The sequence below is a fragment of the Rhipicephalus sanguineus genome, chromosome 4 (assembly GCF_013339695.2).
Source record: "Rhipicephalus sanguineus isolate Rsan-2018 chromosome 4, BIME_Rsan_1.4, whole genome shotgun sequence".
Taxonomy (NCBI): domain Eukaryota; kingdom Metazoa; phylum Arthropoda; class Arachnida; order Ixodida; family Ixodidae; genus Rhipicephalus; species Rhipicephalus sanguineus.
The window spans coordinates 107,308,900-107,326,890 of NC_051179.1; the positions used below are offsets into that span (position 1 = coordinate 107,308,900).

The window sequence follows — 17,991 nt, forward strand, 5'->3', positions numbered from 1 at the left end:
CACAGGTAAGTAAAGTTACAATGGCGTTTCGTGAACACGGCACTAATGTCTCAACAGAGCCCTTGAGCGCAAGGGCGTGGAGACATGTGCCTCATAAAGCTGCCGCAGCAGCAGCCTCTCCCGAGAGGCTGTTCTACGGTTCAATTTGGACAATAACATGTAGTGTTTGACGTTCGTTAAAAAAAAACTTATAACATAGCCTGTGCTGAATAAATGGTCTCAGCCGAGAGGTGACGCTGGCTGTAGCGCTATTCTTTGTTTATATGGAAGGCGAAAATGCTTTTTCCTTACTGTGCCGAGATTGCGGCAAATGTAGTGCGTGCATTACAATAAACAAAACTGTGCACACGGTGCAACATCTAACGTAGACATGAATCAGCGCTCCACCACATATCTTTTTTTTTATTGAAATGATGAAATAGGAGAGGTTGGTGCCATTATAGTGGCACCGGCTACTCCTTCTCGCTTAGAAGACAAAATATGTAGTAAGAAAAATAACAAGGGCACAAAATGCAATACAGTAGAACACATGATATGAAAATACGCACAGCCAAACATCACATGGCAGTTCATATACGTCTAATAGGTTCATATGTACACAAGTGTTGTATCACAAGTTCAAATGGGAAAAGTCAGTTCACATGTAGACGTTCAAGCTCAAATATTCTGTATTGCTTGACATATTCAGGAAAACATACTGACAGAAATGATTACACATAAAATCAAACGCACTATCACAAACATTACACATTTCCTTTAGAATGTTCCTGCGGCCACCCTGAAGAAGATGTACATCATCTACTTATCGAGTGAAAAAAATATGAATCACAACGAAAAGTATTAAGAGCAAGTCTACTACTTTTAGATAGAAGGCCTTTCACAGTAAAGAAAATACTAGGTCCTTGGCCAACGGCAAGTCTTCAGAAAAGAGCGCTTGTCGCTTTCAAGAAGTTTCTTGAAGAATCTAATATTTTATAGAAATATTGTTACGTGAAGAGACGTAGACTAGAGGCTCCCGTGTCGATTAGAGCACGAACAGCAACACCGTCGATGTGTACTTCAATGAGGTTCATATTGGTCGAAAGGGTCAGTAGAGGATTTGGCAGCGTAGGGAGCAATGCAGCGGCACCTCCGGGCGCTGCATTATCTAGTTTTCCGGTTGGGAGCGTGCGTTGAAGCTTGGCGAATTGGAGCGACGGGGCTGGGGTGAGCGAGACTGCCGGCGTAGGGGCGAAGGTGAGCGTGAGTACGGGCGGCTAGGAGCAATAGATTCAGTGGCAGCGTGATCTGTACGTGCTGTAGAGGGACGGTAAGAGCCATAGGCGCGGTTGTAGCCAGTGTACGTGTGTTGTGCAGGAGAGTTCCAGCGATTGCGACAATGCCGAGAGATGTGTCCAATCCGGTGGCAGATGAAACAGATGGGCCTGTCGTCAGCAGTGCGCCATTCAGCGTTGCGGAAACGTGGTTGGAACTGGGTCGGTGAAGGGGGTGCAGTCGGAGGATACGGCCGAGAGTCCACGTGATTTACCGAGCAGACAGAGTGGAGTCCCATGCTTGCAATCTCCTGACGGACAACTGCCTGGATCATCGAAACCGGAACTGCAGGGGGAGAGCAGGTGCTGGGCTCGCAGGTAGCCGGATAAGCAGCTTCAATTTCTCGTCGCACAATTCGGGTAACGTTGGCCTCGTTGCTTGTAGAACGGGGAACATCGGCACAGGACGACGTCGGCGCGGTGTTAGGCAAGCGAGCAAACTGCGGAAGAATGCGCTTGCTTTTAGCAAGTTCCAGGCGCCGGCATTCTTTGATGACCGCATCAACAGTGCACACGTTATTGAAGACGAGCAGGTTGAACGCATCATCAGCGATACCCTTGAGAATGTGAGCAACCTTGTCCTGTTTCGTCATGTGCGAGTCAACTGCACGGCAGAGAGCCAAGACGTCTTGGATGTACATAACGTACGGCTCTGTTGACGTCTGCGCGCGTGTCGACAACGCCTTCTTCGCAGCGAGCTGGTGACCGTCAGGGTTGCCGAACAACTCTCGTATCTTCTCCTTGAATAGATCCCAACTTGTCAGCTCCGTATCATGCGTCTCATACCACACTCGCGGGGTGCCGTCGAGGTAGAATAGCACATTGGCAAGCATGAGAGTAGGGTCCCACCGGTTACCTGTGCTGACGCGTTCGTAAAGGCTGAGCCACTTGTCGACGTCTTGCCCACTAGCGCCAGAGAAAACACCAGGGTCACGAGGAGCGGTGACGTTGATGTACGTCGCGTTGGTGGCAGGTGTTGGAGCCGGAGTGGTCGGCGCATTTTCCAGAGCCATGTTCGAAGGCTCAAGGTGGCGTCCACTGCGAAGCTTCGTGACGAAGGGAGGTACCCCGCACCTCCACCAAAATGTTACGTGAAGAGACGTAGACTAGAGGCTGCAAACAAATGTATTTACAGGAGAGTGCTCGGGCAAGGCAGCGGCACACAACAGCCTCCAAATCGTCGTCGTCGTCTTCAGCCTAATCGTCTTTTGATGGCTGTCCGCAGCAATATTTACCTACAGCACACGATGTCGACTTCCCCTCCTTCATACCACATATCCTTTAGTTGTTGTCTTGTGCTCGCTCCGTCCTCTTTTTATCGCTCCCTTTCTCTTTGCTCTTTGTTCAATCTCCCCTATCCCTCCCTCTCCCACGTGCAGGATAGCATACCGCTTACGCTGATTCATAATGGTGTAATAGTAGCGCAAAAAAAGACGAAGACAAGAAAGTGAACACCACAAGCGCTTACGCTGAACTGGTTAACATCCCTGCCTTTCTTCTCTCCTGCTTTCCTTCCTTGTATTGTGCTTGCTCTCCTTCTTCATCATGTCGCGTTGAGCTGCGTCCACTCTGTAAAAGTGCATGCTCGTAGTTCGATGCAGTGGCACACACGCAATCTACAGGATATTTGCTTTCTGCCGTCCCTGCGCACAAGTGGGCTCCACATCCACGCATGTATCACTTCCCGGAGGAGCTATCGCCATCAAGAGCACTTAACAATTGTCTACTTCTTGCGCGGGAGAAGAAGAAGAGGAATGCAAAAGGGATCGGTTGGCGGGGCCTCACCACCGATGGGCCGGCGGCGGTCGGGTGTACCCGGGCTCTGAGTAGCGGCAGCGCGGTCGGCGGGCCCGTCGGCCGCTTCAAGTCCCCGTCGCCGCCATGGCGGAGGCCGAGAACGGCAACAGCATGGCACAAAACGGCAGCGGAGGATTCGCCAAGGAGATCAGCAACCTCGTGAGTCTCTCGACCAAACCTCTAATCTTGAATACCTATCAATTCAAGCACCGTGCGCGCGAGTTCGCCAGCGGTACATGCCGCAGCAGTCCTCTGGAAAACGTGGTCGTTGGTTGTCTTCCAATCAATCCAACGTTGCGTTTGTGTCTGCAAGCTCCATGCTAGCAAGCCACGCGACAATGCCATACAAGCCCCAGTAATAAGCTGGCGTGAAATGTTTACGAGTACCGCAATTAAAACCCCAGGAGATGAGCAATGTTGACTTGAGCTCTTCCATGCAGTGTAAGTGTCCCTGTGGTAGTTTCCCAGACTTCAACGACCACCGGTGCCATAGACTCTGCAATCTCGTCGCACTTGCGACATGTAATTTTCATATGTACCCGTTACAGAAAGTAATGCATCCTAACCAGGGGTTGCAAGACTAGCCCTAGAAGCTGCCGAAGTCCTGACGTACCATTAATGCACACAGAAAATATACCGGAATGAGGTGTGGGTCTTTAACGTAACAGTGATATATATTAACATTGCGACTACGATGACTTTCACGCCGCGTTAGCATAGACCTTTTGCTATACCGTACCCGTGGGCGTGGGCACACTTGATCACATGACTGACAACGCCATTGAGCGACTTCTGTTCAGCGCCGTAAAAGAGTTAAATGTCGGGCGAGTTGGTATCAATGTAATCGTAAGTAGCGCAGCGAAACCGCACAAGAGAACGGAAGACGAACACACGTGCAAACTGTTTATAGAAGACATATCCACAGGTTTAAAAATCCACAAGCTGTGCAGGCGCACTGTCACTCAGGGAGAAACGCTGAGTGAAAGCGCGACCACAATGTGTAACTGGGTCCTTTTGGCATCTCACCTGAACTGGCGAGCTCCATTTTTTCATGGTCTCATGCAGGCAGCCGACGGCTTGCTGAACTCTGTGTGCGTGGTCCAGCTGAAGGAGAACGACTACCTGCTGCCGACAGCAGTGCTGTGCGATTACAGTCCTCTTATCAGAGACACCATGTGCGTCACGAGGGGGGACACCATTCCCAGGGTGAGCAACCGACGCGGAGCGTTTCGCGAAATGTTATGGCTTGATGAAATACGGTGTGCTTATTACCATTAAAAGCGCATAGCATGGGTGCTATGCAGAATGGCCCGAGCTTCTCGGGCACACGAGTTTGCTCCGAGCTTGCACTACGGCGGTCATGACAGGAAGACAGTGCGGAGCACTCTATAGCAGCGTTGGTAAAAACGGCTACAAGAACGAGCATGGCGTCACAAACGCATGCGCGGCATTTGAGGCGGTTTTTAAAGAAACACCGCGTGCGAACGCGCGAGCGCCGCCACTCAGCCAACATTTTGACAGTGCAGCGACGTCAGCGTAATTGTCCCGCTATCTTTTTGCCAACTGATCATCGCGCCTCCCACGGGCGTGTTTGTGGGCGTTTGTGCTCTTTCGGAAAGTTCTTTCGTTCCACCTGCAGCATGGAAATTTCCGCTCTCGAAGGCAACAAGGGCGCATACGCAGCGCTCTGGTGGAGCTCGTTTCGCTTCCCTGGAATATTACAGATAAATAAATAGACAGGTTACTGCTATACTTACATTACACGTCTGAAGATTTTCTGTAGTAACGAATCGGTAAAAACAATTTCTCCACAAACAAGTAAATAATAACGTTTCTCGCCGCAGATCCCACCAGGGGCGCTTGCTTCATAGCTGTGAGTGCTGAAACTGAATGCGAGACATCGTAGCCACGTGATGATATAACCTTTAGTTCTTCGTGCGTGTGTGCATAGTCTGTGCGATTAAGCTCATTGATAAATCGCGCCGCTAGCTGGCGTTGCGGCGTGAGCACTGCTCCTCGGCAAGAGCAAACGTGGTGGGCAGACCTGATCTTCGCCGCGGGCGTCTGTCAATCAAATTGACGCGCGAACTCGGGCACAAACTCGTCGATTCTGAAAAGGCCCCAGTTCAACTCGTGACTGTCATAGTGTCGGTATGCCTGTCAAGTGTTTCTTGCGGTGGACGCTACTCAGCAGCTTCTTTGCATATAAACTAATTTGGTCAGCTTGCACTACTTGTGCAAGGCTGGGGCCATCGGAGGAGCTTGTGATCACCAAACTTCTTCCAGCTTTTTACGTGGCTCGTCTACTCGGTATGCTTGGTCTGCTTCGGAGTAATGACCGCGTCAGTTCGGTCTCAATATTGGTGCTATTGATAAGGTAGGTCTTAACTAACATGATATTGAATATAGTCCTGTCTTAATTGTTAATGATTTAATTACCACGGCATTAATTACTCAGATTTAATTAACAAGGTCCTGAATATTACGGATGTAATTAGCGTAATCCTAATTAGCACAATCTAATTACCATATCGGTGAGTAAAGTCTTGATTATCTTGGTTTTAATTACACGCTCCTAATCAGTGCCGTGCTAATTAGTATGATGTTAATTAGCTTGTTCATAGTTTTACACAGCTTCATTAGCATGGTCTTAGTAAGACGTGGCTTAATCAGCTCGACCTTAGCATGATGTGGCTTAATCGGCGTCGTCAGCATAGCATACCGCCCAGCCAGGTAGCTAACCAGCCGGGCGCACGGGCTTGGGGAGCGAACAGGCGATGAACAAGAGGACGAAGAGGGCGCGCGCCGGCCGAGCAACGCGCTAGAATGTACAGGCCGACCATGGTGATTATACACGTGGCCTTGGCGATTAGCTCGAGCCACGTTGTTGTAAGGCGCTCGGTCGGAACTGTCAGAGGCCACGGTGCTGATTATCTAAAGGATACTTAGTGCAGACTTTAAACGCTTGGAAATGAATTCAAACGGCCCGCGCACACATAAAAAAATATGGTTAGTAGAACTTTCTGCCACTTTTCTTGCATAGGTGCACTTCTGCACTCAGTGGAACGACAAACAAATGAAAGAAGGTGCCTCTAGTTTGAAGACACCACCCAACCTTCTCGACTGCCCTTGACGTGACGCAGCGTTCCATCGTAACCAATGGAACGGAGCGCGCGCTGAGGGATAGATTTCACCTTCTCGTACCGTTAGATCGTTCAAAAGGGGGTGTCGCCAGAGCTCGGATAGATCCCGAGTTTCGTCAAACTCGGGCCATCCTGCATAGCACCCCATGCTGCACTGTTCCGTGCAACTGCGTTGAAACTTACAACAGCAGAGAAAGATTTGTGCTTGTCTCTTTGTTGTTGATCATGATGATGGGGATGATGATACGTTGTGTTAAGTGGCGCACGGGCCAGTTATGGCGAAAGAGCGCCAATACATGATGTATTGTGTGAGCAAGGGTGTTCTCAATGACTAAGCGCAAATGCAACATGGCTGTACAGAAGCCTAAAATATTGCGCACTCAAGTGCGTAAAGTACACATAGATTAGTAAAATCATGAAGGTGGCGAAATGTATGTGACATGAATCTAAAATCTGTAGAATGAAGCAATAAAATATCGTCTCTTTGTTGCTATATTAACTCTGGGAAAATTTAGCGGAGAATGGGGAACAACGCGTTCTAATATGTTAGCAACTTAGCACACATCAGTACGAATTTCTGCTGAGCAACGCAGCCTAGAACTATTGCCAACAGATAGGTCGCACGTGACGTCATCGAGGCAGCTGCTGGCATTACTATAGTGCTTAAACTTGTAAGCCACGATGACGTCTTCCAAAGCACGGCCTTCATCTATGCAAAGTATTCCGCGCCGACGTTTCTTGCATGATTTAGGTAAATGGCAGCACCGGTTCATTTATACATGGTTGTTATCAGGCGGAATATTGTATATATATATATATATATATATATATATATATATATATATATATATATATATATATATATATATATATATATATATATGTATATGGGTGGGTGTGTGTGTTTGTGTGAAATATCTGAGCCGTATAAACTACGGCCCAAGGAAATGTATCAAAAGAAATCGGACTCAAATCGGCGACTGTTGACAACGCTTTGGCAAAACCAAACGCCAGGCGATTCATGCAGATTTCGGAAACACTTGCGAAGGTAACTTGCCATTGGCAAGCTACACTTGCAAGCAAAATGAGTTGTCGATTCGCTCGCTCAGCAAAAGCAGGGCTGATAGTGGCGCTGCGGGTTGAACGTATGATATAATTAAGATGTAGCCGCTGTTGCTCTGTTTTTGAATTCGACAAAAGAAAAAATTAAAATGCATCTTGATGGTCCCGAAGCGAGGGTATCCGCAGCGCTCTCGCGTGTTTTCTCCACGCTCAGCTTTGTGACACAGAACTCCAATACTCGAGTCAGAGAATGGGGGAGAGAGAAAAAGAGAGATCTTTATTCAGAATAGGGATGAATAGCAGGAGTGGCTCCCTCTTCACTTCAATCCATGCGCCGTATTAGCTGTGTCCTCCTTGTCAACCTAGAAAATGGGAAATGCAGTACTTTCCGTTGTTGAACAGCTGAACGCGTAGCAAGGGCGCAGTCAACTGAAATAGCGTGTCGACAGATTGCATGGCAAATGCTTTAGTTGTCATTGCGCGATAGGCAAATATTGAGGAGGCCTTGCCCTATCGGCAAAATGGGGCCAAGAGAAGCATGGCGTGTGTGCCTGACCTGCTATTTCTCTTTCTTTCTTTCTTTCTTTCTTTCTTTCTTTCTTTCTTTCTTTCTTTCTTTCTTTCTTTCTTTCTTTCTTTCTTTCTTTCTTTCTTTCTTTCTTTCTTTCTTTCTTTCTTTCTTTCTTTTTATTTCTTTCTTTCTATCGCTTAGCGCAAGGCTCTCTCCTGTTTCCTTCCTCCATGCCTGTCGTTTCCTTCCGCCTACATGCCTTCCTTCTTCCATGCCTGTCGCTAAGGCTATCATGGCTAACTTCAATTGATAACACGTCTGTAATATGGGCGAGAACCAGTAAGCAACGGACATTAATTGCAACAACCTTTTTTCTAAGAGTTCAGGACACTGAAAGAAACCACACTTCTATCTCGTAAACCGTTGCTTGAAACATTGTGTACAGTCTTCAGTCAATGTTATGACTTCATGTGCTGTTCGTGAGCAGGCGCCACTACACCGTACTGAAGGCCCTCTCGTGTGGTGCACGTCGCACGTTGCCAAAAATCCTTGAGCGTCACTGGGCGCACAGTACATCGCCGATACCGCGGATTTACGGTACCGTGAGAACCAAGTTTAAACATTGTCCGCAGGTCTACATCAAGGGCATCGATGACAAGACCTTCCAAGTGCTCATGGAATACATGCGCACCGGTCACGCCGACGTCAACGTGCAGAACGTCATCGACGTCTACCACGCCGCCAACAGCCTGCAGATGGCAGCTCTCGAGACAATCTGCTGGAACGTGAGAGCGCTTTTTTTAAAGACGATAGTCTTTCTTGGGGAACTTAAACGCAGAAATTTTGGTCTGTCTTTCTGTCTGTCTGTCTTTCTGTTTGTCGGCACGTCCCTCGATTCAGCCACTCGGCCAAAGTTGAACCACTTGCCCAAGGGCCAGCCGTCTTGAACTGGTACGGCTGTTCACACTTGTGAACGTTGTCGATCAAAAAGTAAATATCATGCACATCTGAGGTGCAACATCACTAGGTAAATATTAGGTGGCGTGTTCCTTTAATAGAAAATGCATACATACGTAATTTTAAGGACCCTAGTTTCTTAAGCTGCGCTGAAAATGCATAAGAATGGAAGCTTGAGCGAGTTGGTATGCGTTCATCTTTGTTGAAACAGCGCTCACTAGACGACGACGAAGTAAAAGAAGGCACAGGACAGGCGCTGCCTGTCCTGTGCCTTCTTTTACTTCGTCGTCGTCTAGTGAGCGCTGTTTCAACAAAGCTGAAAATGCGACTGCGCTGAAATTTGCCTTCCTCCGTGCCCTTCGCACGAGCTCATGGTTGTGTTTCGGTTTCGGTTCTGTATTGCACTGTACGAATGCCGTGGGTTGGTGTTGAAAAACTTTAGTTTTGAGAAGGCCAAGAAGGTGAAAAAAAATATTTAAAAAATGAAAAAGCAGCGTTGCGGGCGGCCTTCAGTCTGCCGGTTGTGGGCGCCGCTCTGGCGTTCCTGTTTTACCCAGGCGACGTGTAAATAAAAGAGTGTGTGGAGAGTACTCGTTGAGTGCGGACGTTTCTCTGCTTCAGCGCTTCGCGCCAAACCGCGTTTTCGGGCTGGCTGGCGTCCCCGCCGGTCGCGTTGGTCACCGCCGGTCTTCGCCTGCTGCTGCGCCGGGACTACCAGCACGCAACACAGCACTCATGTTTCCCGACGTATTGCCAGATGGCGTCCATATCTCACACAGCGCCTCTTCTATCGTCTTTACACGACATTTGCAGCGAAGCACGCAGATACGCGGCCAATTTTTTCTCTGTCTTTCGCGCACACGTGGCACTCGCCGCGTTACCGTCGGTGCTCGATTTCGCTATGGCTTTGGTAGCAACTGCGCCGTATTACAAGGAAGGGTCCCTGTGCCGACACTTTGAAAACTACGTGGTGGGAACCTCTCACACAGACGCAAGATATCGCACACAAAAACACACATAACGCACTTTGTGGCCGCTGTTTCGCCTCCACAGGAATTCACAATACCAACTTTCCTGTGCATGAAGACTAAAAAAAACTACAAGGCAAAAACACACAAAAACGCCATACGCTAAAATTTTACGTGAGAATATTTCAGCCAATCATGATGCGGTACATATCATTAGTTAATCTGGCTGACAAATTGGATAACGCACTTACGAAAGAGTGGTTTGGTGAATTCGGACTCAGATGCAGCTTAATGCATATTAATGCAATAGATGCATTACGACTACAGCCACATAAACCTCTTCGGCGATTTTTCACAGCAAGAAACGCATTGGTTCGCACCACAAAAATCTACGTCACCATTTGAGTTTGTTATTGATTCTCCAACTGAGAACTACGCAGTAATAGCAACGGTAATTTAATATATCCGCAGGCAAAAACATGCTTCATCAAGAGCACGTATATTTTAGTAACTACTAATTTTCCCAGCTTTCTGGTTTCGTGCGTCTGATTGATGAGAAACGTAGCGAGCGCTCCCTTCGAACGAGTGTCTTTTGAATGGATGCATGTTAGTTATTGCGATAGGCACGGAGGAAGGAAAGAGAGGAGAGGGCATGCCCAGCCGGCGCGCTGCGGGAAAAGTGTGGAGGAAATGACGTCATGGCGGCCATATTCACTGGGCACAATGGCGGCGTTTTGTTATTGATGTGGTGCGGTGCGGCATCGGTCCGGCGGTTCAGCGGCGGTGTGCGCGTTTTCGTGGGCCTCGCACCTAACCGTGGCGTGCTGCAGTTGTACGGCAGCATCCATTCTTTGTGCCGCATTGTTAGCTACGCGGTGTTCTCCCGGTGGTGGCTGTAACCAGAATTCTGAACTAGAAAGCGTGGAACGAGCGCGCGTATACGTACTTACTTTGGATTTGCAGTGTCCAGCAAAATCATGCTGAAGAGCCATCATAGAAGATAGCAACTGTGCTCCAGAATCTGTTCAATGAATGCCTTGCAGGTCAGTGACAGTTATGCGGTGTTGGTAATTATGACAGCGGGCGATGCATTTGCGGCCCGCAGGTCCTTATTCAAGACTGTAATTGAATCTTGTTTTTCATGTTCCTTTACAGTTACAGCATGCTTGTGCGTATTAAATTACCTGTTCTGCTTCGCTTAAGATGCTCGCTTTTCGCAGTATTGTCTATATTAGAGCAAAACTCGTTAAAATGTCTACTCACACCTGCACAAGGTCACCAGGTGCACCTCGTTGAATGCGCGTCGGACAAAGCCGTTCGAACGATGGTGACCAAATTATTTTAGAACTCAAGACAGAAGGAGCAAAACACATTTTAATGACACTTATGACAAGTACAAGTACGGAGGAAAATTGTGAAGTACACATCGAGCAGTACATCTACAATTCAGTGACGTGCAAAAATATTTCACCACAAATATTTGTGACTATAGCAATACGAAAAATCTGTCACGTTGTTAGTCTTTAAAAACGTTGTTAGTCTTCTATCCACTTTGTCCGACGAACGGCATCTTTGGGAAACCTGATAAAGGATGGTTACACAACATATGTATTGCACAGTAATGTATACACGCAGCATAACATGTTATATTATAATCTACAGAACGATTGCCACTATGCGAATTCGCTTGGCCTCTACTCTAACGCGTCCACCGAATAAGTAAATTTACTTACAAATGGTAGGAGGTGGCTGGTACTCCTTGTGAGCCGCGCGACTTGCATCCTGGCACACAACAGCTGGGCATTGCGGCTGTGACCGCGCACACAGCGACGTGCTCGCAGTGGAGCTTCGAGGGATAGTGCCAACGCAGTAAGACGTGCCGCTCGTACTATTCGAAATCCTCAGGTGTACACAATCATATCCTGCTTTCGTTAAGAAAGGAGGAATGCTGCGTTTGTTTACGGGCGCTGTTTGAACCGGGCGGGCATCCTTGAAGGCTGTGTCCGCGCGTGAACCACCCCTTCCCCACCACGCAAGGCGCTTAGCCGGGTCCCCGATAAGGGAAACAGAAACAAGCGCCTTCTCTTTTCTCTAATAAACAGGCAATTATCCCGGAGACCTTTTTCCCTCGCCTTCCGTCGGCTGGCTTTCTCTGCCATCCTTGGCGGCTGTGTCCGCGCGTGAACCACCACTTCACCACCAAGCAAGGCGCTTAGCTATGTTCCCGATAAGGGAGACAGAAACAAGCGCCTTCTCTCTCCTGTTCTCAAATAACTAGCCACTTATCCCGGAGACATCTTCCCTCGCATTCGGCTGGCTTTCCCCGCCGTCCTTGGCGGCTGTGTCCGCGCGTGATCCATCCGGGAGACCTTTTCCCACGCATTCCTTCGGCTGGCTTTCCCAGCTTTCGTCCTAACGCGATCCTCGCCTTTAAGTTCTCCGTAGGTACCAGTGCGCGTGATCCACACCAGAGACATCTTCTCACGCACCTTCAGTTGGTGTTCGCTGCTTCGTCCTAATGAAATCCTGGCCTTTGGGATATCCGTTGAAAACAGTACGCTTCGGACATAAGGGAAGCGAAAACAAGGAGGCCGCCGCAACCTCAACGGGCTGTCACGTATACATGCTCCACCGACGCCGATTTTAGTGGCATAACTACGGGCCTCCGGGTATATTGCAGAGAAGACATGTTTTTGTATCGCCGTGCCTAGCTCACAGCCTGGCCGAAAGTTCCATAAAGCCCAAAGAGAAGCGTAAAAGAAAAGCGATCTGAAAGAAGCCGTACAAATTTCGGCGCCTGGTTCGTTGCGCGGCAATGAATTGGCTGGTCCGACATAACATCTTTATTTTCACAAGAAACTGTTCAAATAAAAAAAAAAACTTAACGTGCAACTAGCGGAGTTTATTGTAAACGGCGGCAGTGCAAGAGTACAATACCCAGACGGAGAGATTTCGTCAGCCGTATCGCGGCAGAACAGCGCGTTAAAATCCGTTCAGTTGGTTTCGGATAGCACCGGCGCGCGCGCCGCGCAGCCCACGTGCTTTTCGAGCCGGAGAGAGAGTCGCGCCTTTCGCTTCACATTCGGATGTAAACAAGAGAGGAGAATTTGCCCAGTCAATATGGCCGACTTCCGGCTTCACCACGGCTTCACAACGAGTGACGTCAGGGCCTCTCCTCAGTATATTCCTTCCTCCATGGCGATAGGGAACCAGCGCTGGAGTTTCCGTGCCGCCCTGGCGGTCAAAGCGCGCACTTCTCAGCCGCTCCCGCGGACGACACGCACAAGGATGGCTACTAGCGAAGGCGGTGCGGGCACTGAACGCCGAACAAAAAAAAAAAGGAGGCCGACGGTTACTGCAGCGTATATAAGTGTCATAACTACGTAGGAATGAGAGGTGATATATCTTTCTACGTCTTTCCTGCGAAACCATACGAGCAAGAACGGAGGCAACGTTGGATACAAGCTGTCAGGCGAGCGGGGTAAGTTCGGTCCTCTCTGGCCGCGTCGAGCTGGGATCTAAAGCGAATTTCGCGTGTTTCATTGCTCTATACAAAAGTGAAGACGGCCAGCTATGGGAGCACTTGAGGCACGTCAGTTGACGACGTTGCATCGGCTAAGTTATTGAGCTCGAGTGCTACCGCTGCGACGTGCTTGCAGGCGCCGTCGCTGCCGGCCTTGCAGGAACAGGTGGCCCCACTTATCAGGCGCTGAGACGAGAGGCGAACACATAAAAACTGCATTAAGTAAACGTGCACAAGTTTTCGTTCGAAATGAAAACATGTAGCGCCAGCGTTGCGATCACGCACGGAAGTCAACTCGCTGTACGATTAAACCAACTGTGCGATTTACTGCGTACAGCTTCGCGCTTATTTTACACAACTACACGCGCCGTAAAGAAACAGGACAGGAACACGCGGTAATAACCGATCTAGCATCAAATGCTCGCTTACCTGAAGTGTGACATCGTAGCTGGCTTGGTGTACTTGCGAGTGGCACTTCGCTGCAACTTGAGAATCGCTGTCACGGCACGACACCGTCTCTTCCACATCGTACACGTATTTCACCTTGCACAGCTTCGCCCCGTTTTCAAGTGCCTTTCTGCGGAAGTGGTCCTCAGGCCATGTTATTTTACTAAAACCATAGCGGAGCACAACTGGCGCCATAGCTGTCGACGACTTAAACAAGCACGGGTCCGCGAACCCGGGAACCACGCTAGCGGGTTTACGCAGGCGCGCTCGCCGCGGCACACTGCGAAAAATATATAAAGCTTTGCAAATTTTCTTCAGTATTCTTGCGCTTGATGGCGCTAGCTGAATGAGCATTCGCAGAACCTTGTTAATGTTTTATTTTCTCTCTCTCAGAAGCTTGAACCGAAGCGAAACGACGCGCACAGCCGAAACATATGCGAGCTGCAACAAATGTCGTCAGATCGAGCGGCGGACTTATGCCGCGACTTCCCGCCAGGTGCATTTTTCGAGCGCAAACTATCAAGTGTCACAGCTCGACACTTGAAGCACGCTAGTTTCCTTCGCTGCTTCGGCCGCCTTTGCAACAGGAGCGCTGTTCAAACTGAGAGTATCCATCGGCGAGCCTCACTTCGTAGAGCATTACAGTTTCTTGCTATCGGATTCATTGCTTCGCCCTTGCGGCGAAACCGTGACTTTTTTCTTTATTTCTCGTCCCTGGCTTTTGCGCAAAATGCCCTTCACAATGGATTACCAGCTCGCCGAAAGCTCTGTTCTTCTAAATGGAGGGATCTTAGGAGCATCCCCCTTGAATCGGGGGCACAGCTAGTTCACCAAAATCTTTATTAGTCCTCTCTATGCTCTCTATTTTAAGTGCGTAACCGTTTCTATGCCGATTCATATACCAGGATTTTATTTACGTCGTATGTCGGTGAAACGACAGCACAAAGTAAAGCCTGCGCATCAGAATTTGACAAAGATATTCGCCCTGAACTACAATAAAATATTGATCCATTATCATACGTAAGCGCCGCGTCAGACATCTTAAAGGGGACCTGCAACGCTTTTTCAGCATGGTCATAAACGGTGCCGATTGGTAGTCAAAGCTCCTGAGAACGTGTGATCCAAACATTATAGCGCAGCACGGAGCCTGGAATTTACAATTAATTTTTCAAGTCAGCTAGAAATCGCTCGCTCTCTTCTCGACAAATGATGCCATCGATCCAAGTGATCACGGCATGAGCTGAATCGTCCATCCTGAGCTGCATACTGACCGCGGCCGCCGCGGGATGCCGCCACGTGCCCACGCGCTCTCTCGCGATCATGAAGCAAGCCACGTGTTCGAAGATAAAAAAATAATAAATAAATATATATATGGCTGATCCCTCCTTCATAGGAATCAGTATAACACGAAGGCGAAACGTGTCTTCACAGAAATAGTTGACTGTTTATTATGCATTGGTCTATTAGAGCTTGTACAATGTTTATTGGTGTTTGTCAGCTATAGCACCGTCTGACGTGGATGCACCCACGTTGACGTCTAGTGGCGCATAGCCATTGCGACGACTAACGTCCATGATCGTGGTTCAACCGTTGTGGTAGCTAAAGTTGTTCACATATACCTGGACACAGCATATCGTGAATCCCACGCAAAGATGGCATCAACAAGCACATAATACACACTGTAGGTACTCGATATGCGCTTCTTCAAAATGTCGTTGCTTGAGAGAGACACGGCACGGGGTGCGCTCCCGACTAACAGAGAGCGCCTGTCCTCGTGCGTACACTACCACACTGCGCTTCAGCAACACGGGAGGCAGAGATTCATAGCTTGAGGCCCGAGCGCGGGAGGGCATTCCACGTCCCGCTAGCCTCTGTCTCGCTCCCCGAAGGCACGACATGCGCCGGTCGACATCGTTGCCTTTCTGCGGCGCGACGGTTTTAGACATATATTTGCCTTCTAACATATTAGGTTAAATGATGTTAAGGAATTTTGAAGATAATCGTTCTGAGAAGTACTTGATCTGATCGCACACAAAGTTTGTTAGATATGCAGAAAAAATTGTGCTAGCACATCAGGGAAACCACGGCGCGTTTTCAGTATGGCGTATGTTTGCAGTGCCTTCGATACTAGCCTTCAACTAGGACTTAACTGTGATTAGCAAAACGGAAACCCTGATGGGTGAGAGGAGAGAACTAGTACCGAGAGAGAGAAGGAAAGAGAGAAAACTGGAGAGGGGCGAAGCATGTAGGCAAAGGTGTTTCAGCTCCACTGACGTGAAACCTGCGGAGGAGCTAAGTATGCAGTGTGCGCCGGTGTTTCCCGCAGGAAATCTTTACTCCTTACTGCTTTACTCGCCACCGGTCTACTAACGCACCAGGCCACATAACAAGTTTTAGTTAGACGCTGGAAGTTGTTGTGTGCCGAATGAAGTGCATTATGCCGCAAGAATTTTTCAGATCGGTTCATTACGAGCTCGGAAACAAAAATTACAGCATATCGACGGGTGAATGATGAAGAGCTTGGGCGAAGCTCCTGAAGCATCGGTGACTGCTTTTCTTTTCTTTTCTTTTTTTTCTTCTTTTTCTTTTTTTGCACACATATTGCACACATCTCTGAGACAGCGCCATCTAGTATATCGTCACCCAACTGCAGTCTGCATGCATCTCTATGGGACAGCGCCATCTATTGAATGATACGGGAGACGCGACGGCGGGGACACGCCGCATGGAGCGACGACCGACCAGGTGATGCTATAAGGAGCTTCGCCCCTAAAATTTGTAGCTGCGCGAAAGCATCATGTGAGGAGGCGAGCTTGAAACCCTTGCCACTCGCCCCGTGTAGCCTTCGCAAGCCAAATCTCTTCCCTGCCCTCTTCGGCATCGGAGCAGGAGGATCACATGACGAATACGCATGCAAGGGTGTGCACGACGTGCCCGAGGCAGCCAGAGCACGCGACCGGCGTTATGTCGGCGTCCTCTGTGGTGTCCTGCCTGTTTCTGCGGGATGGGCATGAAAGCTGTGACACTTATACGGGCACGAGACTAGCGGTATTAAGAGCCAGTGCCGCACGACCACTCAGGTAGACGCAGGAGGATAAGTGAGCCTGATGAGCGCTGGAACGGGGTAGAAAATTAGTTTCGTTGTCAGGGCTGGCGTCTGCTCGACGGGCGAACCGCGAGAATACGAACGCATGCGAAACGGAGGCAGATTAGTCCCGCATCTCGCTGCGATTCACAGTAAGGAAAGAAAAATTTGCAGTGGCTTAGCTCGGCTATGCCAGGATATACGTAGCGTTAGCAAAGGTTCAGATGATTATTCGGAGCTTTCCAGATTTCCGCAGCACGTTTGTTCCTCTGTTAATTCTTCTTACGCTGAAGCGCTAATTGCCAGGCAACTACTTCGGGATCCGATGACATAAGCTTCTCGGCTCTTCTGCGCCGTTGAGCAGCATTTGCGCTCTCCTTCTCCATGGCGTTACCCACCTGCAAACGCCAGTCAGAGGCGCTATCAAGCGGCACCAGCGCACTGTCAGACGGCGACTGCACAGCGAAGGCGAATACACCATCTCCCGCTAAAGGGGACCATGAGTAGACGCGAAGCCGGAGCACTTGCACGATCGCGTTCCGTTGGCGTTCGTTGGGCATGCTACCGAGCTCGCGTCGTGGAACGCGAAGAGCGACGCTACGCGCGTCGTATCTTCCATCTAGCCTGGCCGTTAATTCTCACAGGGCGAGCGGGGAACGCGGTCGAGCTCGAGCTCATCGCGGCGTTGTGCAGGAGAGAATTTCGGCATGTCTAGCCCGCGTTTCAGAGGAAGAGTGGAAAGGGGGAGGGGAGAGGGTGATGGGAGAGGGTAAGTGGAGAGGGCAAATGGGACAGGGTAGATGACAGGGGGAATGGTGAGGGGTAGTGGAGCAGAGGTGTGTGGAGAGGGTATGCGCATGCGCAGTAAGGGTGGTCACGCCGCACACCACCACCGGGTTGAGCTCCGCCTTAAGATACTTCGCATCAAATAGCTGCGCGCGCCATGGCTACGACGTCACCCCTCTCGAATGCGCAGAGCAGCAGCGGCGAGTCGCGCGCGCATGCGCAGCACGGCTCATGATGACCCCCGCGAAACCTGCTCTGGCTAGGCAAGTGTAGCTAACGCTACAAAAAAGACACGCACACATTCCCTGTGTCTTATAATTTCTCTCAAATTTCATTAATCTAATCAAGCAAAAATATTGCACAAGATACACACGTCGCGTAAAATTGTTATCGCGGTGT

At 49.3% G+C, this 17,991-nt stretch overlaps 1 protein-coding gene across 1 annotated transcript in view; it reads left to right on the forward strand.

The window, feature by feature from the left end:
• The first annotated feature begins 3,040 nt into the window (after positions 1–3,040).
• The window catches only part of LOC119390535 (filaggrin-like), a 58,508-nt gene continuing 43,557 nt past the window's right edge, over positions 3,041–17,991 (forward strand). The window contains exons 1-3 of the mRNA XM_037658144.2: positions 3,041–3,269; positions 4,176–4,316; positions 8,459–8,611. Coding sequence (XP_037514072.1) covers positions 3,195–3,269; positions 4,176–4,316; positions 8,459–8,611 — 369 coding nt within the window. The 5' untranslated portion in view covers positions 3,041–3,194. The remainder of the gene's footprint in view (positions 3,270–4,175; positions 4,317–8,458; positions 8,612–17,991) is intronic.